Here is a 10,765-nt window from a genome sequence, read left to right on the forward strand (position 1 = left end):
CACGTTAAAATTGGTGTTTTGTTTGTGCATTGATATTTGGTTCGTTTGGCTCTCTTGGATTGGCGTTTGGTTTGGTTCCTCGACACAGCTTCAGAGGCACAACAGTTTGAGCGTGGGAAGAGAGAAGAGAGAGAGGGTAGACAAGTTTTGGGAGAATGGGTTGAGGGCATTTTAGGGTATTCGTAAATAAATCTCACTGTGTTGTCTTGGAAAAGAAAATAAGGTCTGAAACATAACTATTTCATGTATTGGGAGCTTTGTCACACAAAAATAATATGGGGGGCCTGTCCACAATCACTTTATTTTTTTGGGACCTTGACACATTTTTCCCTAAAAAATATCCATAGATAGTATAATCTTTTCTCTAAATTTTGAATTTTTTTTCATCTCAAGAAACTTTTAGTAATTTGCAAATTAGATGTATGAGGTGATGTGAATTAAGATCATGGGAAATTTGTGAGACACCTCAAAGTTTAAAAATGTTATGTGAAGTATAAAAAAAAGCTCAGAATGATCATCGATCCAAAATATTCTTAGAAATTTAGAGGATTTTACGACATTAACCATTCACTGAAAATTTACAAAAAAAATAGCAAATGACTAGCAAATCGTGTTTAAAACTATATGCAAGGAAATGATGCGTGTAAAACAATAGTATGCGCATCTGAACCATGTAATTTATTTATATAATACATATCGAAAATATATCATTGATCTATTATAATCAACAACATTTTTTTTCTTTATATTACTAATAAGTAACAAATAACTTAGCACTTACTAAACATAGCGAGGGGAAAAAGACTTGGCACTTACTAATTATCAAAACATTTATTTGTTAAATAGGAAGTTATATCTATTACTATAATTAAGAGAAGTCAGACTTTTGGTCCTATGAGCTTCATTAAAAAAAAACATAATAATACCCTCAAAATTTATATACAACTTGGAAGTTAATTTTAGGGCAAAATTTAAAAGGTCTAATTAACATTCTCCAAGCTCTCTTACCTAGCCCACCAGTCCTTGCATGTTCAATTACCAAATGCAATAAAATCCATTACTCTTTTAAACTATTGAGCACCACAAAAAGAAATTGAAAATTTCAGATCTGTGAATGCTCAGAGTTCCTTCATTTAAATTATGCAAATATTTTATCTCTGTTCATCTATATTGGATCTCATAGTTTATACAAGAAATTAGAGTTTGAAAGTATTTTTATCATACACAAGCGTACTGTTTTATGCACGCATCGCATGCACCGGAATACTAGTTTCCTTTTAACCGAAGATTATTCACAAAGATATTGAACCGTAATGAAAGATGTCCTATATAGAGTTACTAAATATCAATACGAATAGGTTATCCATCCTATCAGAACTCTCCACGTGGATATAGGGAGTTGTGACCGATAAAGAGGGCAATGAACTTTCAAAACTGCCTCTCTATTTTGTCTATGAACGACCCGGATTGTATTGTTCGTCTGTGGCCAGTTCTCATAAAATCAAAAGAAAAATTCCCCAATGACCTAAAATATGAGACCAATAGGGGGACAAGTGATGTGTCCCCCTCCTATTGCATAACGAGTTGGTCATCATTAATGATGACTAGTTTATTATCTAATAGGAGGAGGACACCTCACGTGTCTTTCTATTGGTCTCATATTTTGGGTTCTCCAAAGCTCAAATCAAAACTCCAAATAATCTCTTTACCTTTGTATGGCCCATCGGACTTTTGAGATATTTTCCTGTTCTCATGACTTTTTACCCTTTTTCTTTTTCTCAGCTAATAAATATGTCGCAGGTCACATTTATTCTCTGTCGGGTCGGATTCGGGGCGCCACCTGTCAGACCCGCTGTACGTTTGTTCGGACCCCGGAGCAGTCAGAGACGGTGGGCCCAGCGATAACAGCCGTCCGATGATCATTGGACGGGTACAAGAGACAATAATAATTCCGGAGCGGAGTCGGACCACAAAGCTGGGCGTTTGATTGCTGGACCACCGTGCTTACTATTGTGGAACTAAGCCTGTGGACAAGCTGTGCTCACTCTGATGACGTGGCACTTTCGAGTACGAATAGTGGGGTGCGGACCAAAGTTGTTGTTGACGGCAACTTGTTTATACTCTGGGACCCGGTTGTGGTGTCGTTTAGTGCATGCCTGCTGGGTCTCGCGTTTTAAGGGGATAAATTCTTATAAATAGAAGAAAAATTACTTAAATACCCAAAATATGGGACCAATAGGAGGGACAAGTGAGGTGTCTCACTCCTATTGGATAATGAGTTGACCACCATTAATGATGTCCAACTCATTATCCAATAGAAGAGGGCATCTCACTTGTTCTCCTTATTGGTCCCATATTTTGGGTCCCTGTAGCAAAGCTCTAAATAGAATGAACGCTAATCAGGAGTTCTAATGTTAGCGTTTAGTGGACACTTAATTTTAGTTTTTTTTATCCTTTTTGTTGGGACTTGTATGATGGTATCACGTCCGCCTTTACTGACCAAATAACTATAAAATCTATCTTAAGCATGGAAAAAGTATTAGGGGGTCCGGTCTATAAAATTAAACATGCATGCATCAAAAATAGCGTGCAAATGTCTAATGGTTGGTATTTATGTATTGCTAATTTAATACATGGATTGGGTTCGTGGGGTACTTTCTGAGATAGTGAGATGTATCAGTTATTTGTTTCTTTTTATAAGATTTTTTTTACATAAAAGAAGTGATGAGTTTGTGCGGCACGTTCTGTGACGAAAAAAACACTATAGACAGCCCTCTATAAAATCCCAAACAAAAAGGTAGAAGTTAATGTATATCTAAATATCATATCTGTTCAGAATATCGTGAACACTATTACCTTTTGCACGATAGTTGTTTGATTCTTACAAGATGATGGAGTTTCTAAACAATCTTCTAATTTTCGCTATATGCATCAGAACAGTCTGCTCACAAACGAGCTAAGATGAGAAATTTTTACTCCTTATGCGATTTAATAGAAATTTTAAATTAATACAGATGATATATAAAATTAATCAGTTCACACGATTAAAAAGGGTGGAAAAAAATTAATAAGTGCAAAGAATATAAAACTTAAAACGATAAACAACTTTAAAGTTGATATCCGGTCACTTGTCCTGTATTACTATATGACTTTTCTTATAGAGAATTGTATATATTTTGTCCTACATTTCATTTATAACTTTATTTATAAAAAAAAAATGTTTACAAGCCTCCACATTATTTTGAAGAAAAAAGAAGGCCAAAATATGTCAAACCCCCAACCGGCTCTGATTATGTCCTTCGGACCGGAGCATTCATCCCCTTTCATACATGTAACTCATATTATTAAGATTTCACATTTAACTCTGCGATGACCAAGTCAACCAGGTAACTAACCTAACCCACTAAAGTAGGAGACATTCACACTCAGCTTATAATCCAATCATGGCCCACGGGCCTCACTTGAAAGCTCGGATATGGCGATAAAAGTTTATAATAATCGAACTCATCTCGATTCAGTTGCTATGCTTCATCCGAACTCGGTTTGGTTTTAATTATAGCGGTTGATCTAATTGGAGATGATTGATTTGGATCATATCATATCTCCAACATGCTATATCAAGAGATATCAATCGAGTACTTTAATTGCTAGCTTTCATAATTTACTTGATCTACACATATGCCAGTCATCCTACCAATGAGGTACTGCCACATGAATTTGCTTACATGCCAAGTAAATACCATAACAACCTTAACAGTCAGGTTGGTGACACGTGTAGCTGTTGCCCTAGCAATTAGTATAAATACGCCCTCCTATCTACAGTAGAGGATCTCTAATACAATTACTAGGCTCACACCGCCGACCTTCAATCCATGATATTCCTCCTCTAAAATCCTTACCTATATACCTATTACTTTGACTATATTATCATAAGTTTGATTTAGGCATCGGAGGGGCATTGGTGCACAACTCACCATCATCAATCTAACATTTTTTCTTGTGTATCACATACCATCATCAACTAAAGATGATCATCAGGCATCAAAAGACATCAGACTCGCCTCCGAGATCAAGTACAATGTTATGCAAGAGACCACACCAAGAGGGCTGTAGGAAAGGCTCGAGGGGATTTATGCATCAAAGTCGATGACCAACCGATTGTGTTTGAGGATGAAGCTTTATTCGTTGAAGATGGAAGAAGGTACTGCAATTCAAGACCACATCAATGCCTTTAATCAGCTAGTTTGCCAACTTATGAATATTGATGAGGAGATTAAAGAAGAAGAGCATGCACTACTCTTATTATCTTCCTTACCGAAGTCGTACAAACCGTTAGTTCAGATGATAATTACAGGGAAGCAGACTTTAAAGTTCGACGATGTGACAACACTCCTACGTGAGAATGAAATAATGATGGGAAAGAAGAGCGTATCTAATGGTGGTGAGAGTGCACTAGCTTTTGAAAGTTCTAATCGAGAGAGGAGTAAGGGAAGATGCGATAGTTATCGAGGAAGGTCAAAATCTCAGGCCCGAGACGACAGCGAAAAGGAGTGCTATTATTGCGGAGAGAAGAGTCACATTTAGTTCAAATGTTCTCATATTCGTGATGATTTGAAGAGTATTAGACAGATGAAGCTTCAAGAAATGGGAAGAAGACGAACTCCTTGGTGGTTGTGTATGATGAAGATGTGGTTTTATTGATGCAGAGTACATGTACTGATGCGAGTAACACTTGGGTGCTAGATTCTGCAGCCTCTATGCACGTTGGCAACAAAAAAAATTATATTAACACATTGAAGACATATGAAGAATTTGATGACGTGATTGTTGGAAACAACAAGAAGATGAAGGTTGAAGGTGTTGAAAGTGTTCGTCTCAAGCTTCATACTGGAAAGGTCAGAATTCTTTATCATGTGAGATATGTGCCATCATGTGGTGTGTAGGCTGTCTAAAAATTATAACAGATAGTTGATCCCCCATCAAACACCAATGATAAAAGTTACAATCTGATGACTTCCAGAATGTTACAATTTAAAAACTTTCACGTAGATCGATGAAGGTTACAATCTGACGACCTTCATAATAACTGATGAAAGCTCTAATCAACAGCCTTCACAATCAATATCGGGAGTTACAATCTGACAACTCTCATATTTTTGAGCAGTCAAGGCGAAGATCACTCAACAATGGTCTTTACAATGCTCTACAGAAGAAGTTATAAGTCATTAGCTCCTTCTAAAACGCGGAATTCACCTTTGCGTTTTAGTTCTTGAAACGCAAACGACCCCCGCGTTTCCAACCCTCAGCAAACAAAATGCGGGTGACCCTCGCGTTTTTCAACATCCAGCGGGTGCCCAACTTCGTGTCTCCAGTCTAAAACACGGAGTTAGGGTCCTGAACACCAACTGAACATTGTTTGACTCATTCAACATGAGCTGAACGGTTTCAAAACTGTCACGATTTGGGGAGCTGTTTAAGGGGGCGATTACACCCTATTCAGCCCCACTTAGGAGCAATTTAAGAGGGTGGTTATACCCCTTAATCCCCTATAAATAGTGAGAAACTCAATTGAGTTCAGGCTGAATTTTTGGCTCTGGGATTGATCCTTCTTTTTGGGCAGCAAAGAAGAGATCTTCAGCTAGCTTTTTGGGGGAATTCCTGGAGGTTTGGGGATCAGCAACAGGAGCTTTCTTCATCCTTGGCTTATAAACCAATTTCGGTTAAATCAACTCTTTCATAGAGTTTCAAACTCGTTCAGAGTTCTAAAACTTACCACGCAAGTTCTCCACAACGTCAAATCGTGAGGAGAAGACCACGTTCTAGTGAATCAAGACGTTCGGATCATCAACAGAGAGCAAACTCGACGTGAGCATTCAAGGAAGGCATTCCATCACCACCATGAAGAACCCAGACTTAAACAAAGGGAAGAATCCAGATCATTCTCCTCTCTTTTGTAATCGGAATTCAAATTGTAATTAAGATCGAGAGAATACAAGTCAATTTTCTTTTATTCTTTTTACTACAAATTTTCCACCAAACATGGTGCTAATTTAATTTCGTTGGGTGAGATGGCATACGTGGTTACAAGTATGTGGGTGAAGGAGAGTGGTGCAATGTGTATAGAGATGATGATTTGATTTTGTGAGAGAGGAAGAATAGCAACCATATTTGCTATTTAGATGAGCGATCCGTTAATAGTGTAAATTACTCTTCTCAGACTCTTGTCCACAAGGGAGAGGTGAAGAACAAGATGAAGAGAGTGAGTTTTTCTGAAGCTGTTGAGACACTTGGAGATTTTTTCGTCGAGGGAGGATATGTTGGGTATCAACTCAAACTCCAAGTTAGTATAGTGTTTTTAATTCTTTGTAGAACTTTATGAGAATTAGATAGAGTTAGAGATCTATCATGATTAGAAGTTTGGGTTCCATCATGATTAGGAGTTTGAATCTTATTCTAATTAGGAAGTTAGGCTAGAAATAGGGTTTTGGTTTCCCTATATATGTCCTTCTATTGTTAGAGGAAAAATAAAGAAGAAGAGGAAGTGTAGAGAGAAAGAGAGAGAGAGAGAGGGTTTGACAGTCTTTGTCCGTGCAAAAGATTATAATTTGGAGGTGATAGTGGATTGATTTTGATCCCGTGATTTTTTCCTGTTGAGGGTTTTCTACCTTAATTCTTGTGAGATTTTATTTGCTGCGTTTGTGGTTTTTCGGGTTTTTTTTCAAGATCTAAAAATTCCTACATTGAGCAATATATGTTTTCAATAATATTTACATTAGAACATATATTAAAATAGATATTTTATTTTATTTTATTTTATTCCGGAAAAGAACCTCAGTTTTCATAGCTATGTGAAGTACATTAAATAGTGTAATATATATCAAACTAAGCTGTAATGCTATGCTCACATCATGTTTTAGAAATTGCTAGAAGAGAAAGAGAAATGAAATGAAATAAAAGTTGCATCTCCTATAAAATTATACTTTTACCCTTCTAAATACAAGAGAAATGGATGAAATGTCCACCACTCAGTTAAATTTTTACTGCCCCACTATTTCCTTCATATAGAGTATTATATATATAAGCCACGCATTCATGTAAGCTTTTCTTAAAAAATATTATCAAAATAATTTTTTCTTGGATTACAACAGCACTCAATAATATAATATTCCTAACAAGTTTTCTGTTAGTCTACACATAATCTTCTATAAATAGGATTACACACGTTCCTCTTTTGCATTTGGTGGTAATGTTTGGGGGTGGGGGGCGGATTCTTGGCCTTTATTTCATTCATTCAATCCAAATGCAAGCCTCAGGTGCAGGCCGGATCTATAGATGGATACAATGGAGTCAATTACTTCACTGCCCCCCTGAGAAATATATTTAAAATTAAATCTCTATATAAAATTTCCCCATATTATTTGCCCTATTGATCCTAGCCCTCCCAAAATTTTGAAAATAAACACCCATATTTGACATTGATATCATTAGTATTTAGCTAAATATATCATATAATAATATATACTTGTAAATATATGGACTTGTCCCAGTGATAAATGTTTTTGGATTTGTTAGTGCAAGGTTCTGATACAAATAATTGAACGCAGTACATAAATTTGATGATTCTTGAGAAAGTCAATAAGCATAAACAATTGGTAATTTTTCATAACTCCAATAATTTATGATATTTGTCCCTTTTATTCAGAATTCTTGGAAATCTTTCAGATGTGAAGGTAATCCTGTAGACATCTTCATTAAGAAGTTGAATCTTATAAAGAGGAGAATTAAGTGGTGGAAAAAACATATATATATGGATCCTTATCTTCTAGAAAAGCTGCTCTGTTACTTAAAATCAATTCTTTGGATTTACTTGAAGAAGACAGAAGCCTGACTTCAGATGAATTGGTTGAAAGGAAAAAACTACAATCTTGTTATACATCTATCATCCAGGAGGAAGAAGCCTATTGGTCACAAAGGTCTCGTATACAATGGTTAAAAGAAGGAGATGCCAACACTTCATTCTTTCACAGAACTGCTTCTGTTCATAAGAAGTCTAATTATATAGTTAGTATTAATCATTTGGGTTCTGAGATCTATGAACAAGAAGAAATCTCCAAGGCTTTTCATGACTACTACTCAAACCTTTTTGGTCAAGCCAATAACAGTAACATGACTGTTAATTGGGAGTGCTTATACCCTGATCAACTTCCCAGTCTTTCATCTCTTGAGGATACATTTTCTGAAACAGAAATTAAACATGTTGTTTTTAGTATGAATCCTAATAAATCACCAGGACCGGATGGTTTTTCTTTTCTTTTCTACCAAACGTTCTGGGAGTTAATCAAAAGTGATCTTGTTGATATTATGAATTTTTTTGGTCAACATCCTTCATCCCTTCAGAGAGTAAATAAAGTTCTCATTACTCTCATTCCAAAAACAACATCAAGCCCCACTGCCAGAGATTACAGACCTATCAGCCTGATTAATTGTATTTTCAAAATCTTTACGAAGATTTTAGCTAATAGATTAGCTCCTATCATGAAGGATCTGGTTGCTCCCACTCAATCTGCATTCCAAGAAGGAAAATCTACTCTTGACTCTGTTTTAATAGCTAATGAAATGATCCATTTCTGCTCTAAAAAGAAAAAAGAGGTGGCTATGTTTAAAATTGATTTTGCTAAAGCCTTTGATTCTATAAGCTGGAGCTTTCTTATTAATTTGTTAAAGGCTAGAGGATTTGGTGAAAAATGGTGCTCATGGATCTACCACATTATCTCTTCATCCAATTGTGCAGTACTTGTTAATGGATCTCCTTCCAAATTTTTTAAATGTCATAGAGGCCTTAAACAAGGAGATCCACTTTCTCCTCTGTTATTCAACATATCTGCTGATGTTCTGAGTAAAATGATTATGTGTAATGTGGAAGAGGGTGTTTTTTTAGCATGCATATTAAGGAACCTCTCAACTACATTAGAAGTTTACAATTTGCAGATGACAATCTTATTTTTGTTAAGAGTACATACAAAGACATTTCTGTTCTAAAGACTCTTCTCTACATCTTTGAAGATATATTTGGTTTGGCCATTAACTATTATAAATCCTCCCTTATTTATTTTGGGAATATCCTAAACAGGGGATCTTGTTTAGCGTCAGCTCTCAATTGCAAACTTGATAAACTTCCTATCAAATATTTGGGTTTACCTTTAAAGGGAGGCAAATTAGCTAAATCTGATTGGCAACCTATGTTGGATAATTTGAACAGGAAACTTGCTTCATGGAAGAGGAATTGTTTATCTTTTGGTGGTAGACTTATTCTGTTAAACTCTGTCCTTTCCACAAGTCCATTATACTATATGTCCTTCCATAAGCTTCCAGGTTGGTTGATCAAAGAGGTGGATAAAATCAGGAAAAATTTTCTATGGACAGGCAACAACCAATCCAAACCCTTCAAATGCTTGGTTAATTGGAAAAGGGTATGCCTGAGTAAATCAGAAGGTGGATTGGGAGTGAAAGATCTAAAATTGTTTAATATCCCGTTATTATCTAAGTGGTTATGGAAATGCTTAGATAGAGATTCTTTCATAGGTGCTTTTCTTTTCCAATTATATGTCAGAAAGGTTTCTTCCTGCAATTATCTAACAGTAATAGCCAGAATTCTATGGTTTGGAATGATATCATTTCAAATAAAGAAGCTTTCCTCCATCTTATTTCATGGTCCCTAGGAATTGGTACAAATATCAGATTTTGGGAGGATAAATGGATTGGTAATAATACTTTATCAAGTTTATATCCAGCTATTTATAGTCTTGCCTTATCCTCTAATGTATCTATTCATAGTCAAGGATTGTTCCTCAACAATACATGGCACTGGCATCCTATTTTAAGAAGAAGTATTTCTTTAGTTACAAACTTAGCCAAATCTGATCTTATACATCTTCTTGGTTCTTTCAAAGTGAATAATGAAGTCGATGTTCCTAAATGGTCTTTTACTTCAAATGGTTGCTTTTCAGTTAAATCATTCTATGACTTCTTAAACACCAGATGTGTTATGTTTGCATTTCATAAAGTTGTATGGAATCCTATTTTACCAAGCAAAGTACAGATTTTTTCATGGTTTCTATCTATGAATCGTCTACATACAAAGGATAATCTCATTAAGAAAGGTTGGCAAGGTGATTCCTTATGTATTTTCTGTGGCATTCAACCGGAAACTTGCAATCATATCTTCTTTTCATGTAGCACAGCAAAAAAAGTTTGGAAACACTTCAGTGATTATTGCATACCTTTTGTTTGGGCTTCATCTCTCGATGGTCTTTTGTCATCTGTTGAATCTCTTCATAATGAGAAAGGTGTTATATGGCGATCCATCTTTTCAGCAGTTTGTTGGTTCATATGGAGCTCAAGAAACAAAGTCATCTTTGAACACTTATCTTTCTCTGTTCATTCTATCATTAACTCAACTATTGCAGCTCTATGTGAATGGGCAGGATCTGCTAGCAAGAAGAATGCTCTCAAGTTAGCACGAGCTTTAGAGGAAAATCCGATCAGAAGGAGCAGTGTTTGAAAATTTCAAGTGGGTTTTGGAAGTAGTATGTTCATATCTCATAAAACTTTTGTAATCAGTCTTTTTGGTTTTTCTAATTAGTTTATAGAAAATTTAATTTCCTAATATTATATGTATGGCCGGCTTTGGTTCTCCTTTATATCTATGTCAACGGTGAATGACGTCAATGACATCTCTTCATCTTCATGGATATCTAGGAGAAGA

At 35.7% G+C, this 10,765-nt stretch overlaps 1 protein-coding gene across 1 annotated transcript; it reads left to right on the forward strand.

The window, feature by feature from the left end:
- On the forward strand, positions 4,192 to 10,561 carry LOC109838550. Its single transcript, XM_020406981.1, has 6 exons — positions 4,192 to 4,483; positions 4,630 to 4,895; positions 7,703 to 7,730; positions 7,874 to 8,896; positions 8,989 to 9,470; positions 9,611 to 10,561. The coding sequence occupies exons 1-6, from the start codon at positions 4,192 to 4,194 to the stop codon at positions 10,559 to 10,561; spliced, it is 3,042 nt and encodes a 1,013-aa protein (XP_020262570.1).

The sequence above is a fragment of the Asparagus officinalis genome, chromosome 4 (genome assembly GCF_001876935.1).
Source record: "Asparagus officinalis chromosome 4, Aspof.V1, whole genome shotgun sequence".
Taxonomy (NCBI): Eukaryota; Viridiplantae; Streptophyta; class Magnoliopsida; order Asparagales; family Asparagaceae; genus Asparagus; species Asparagus officinalis.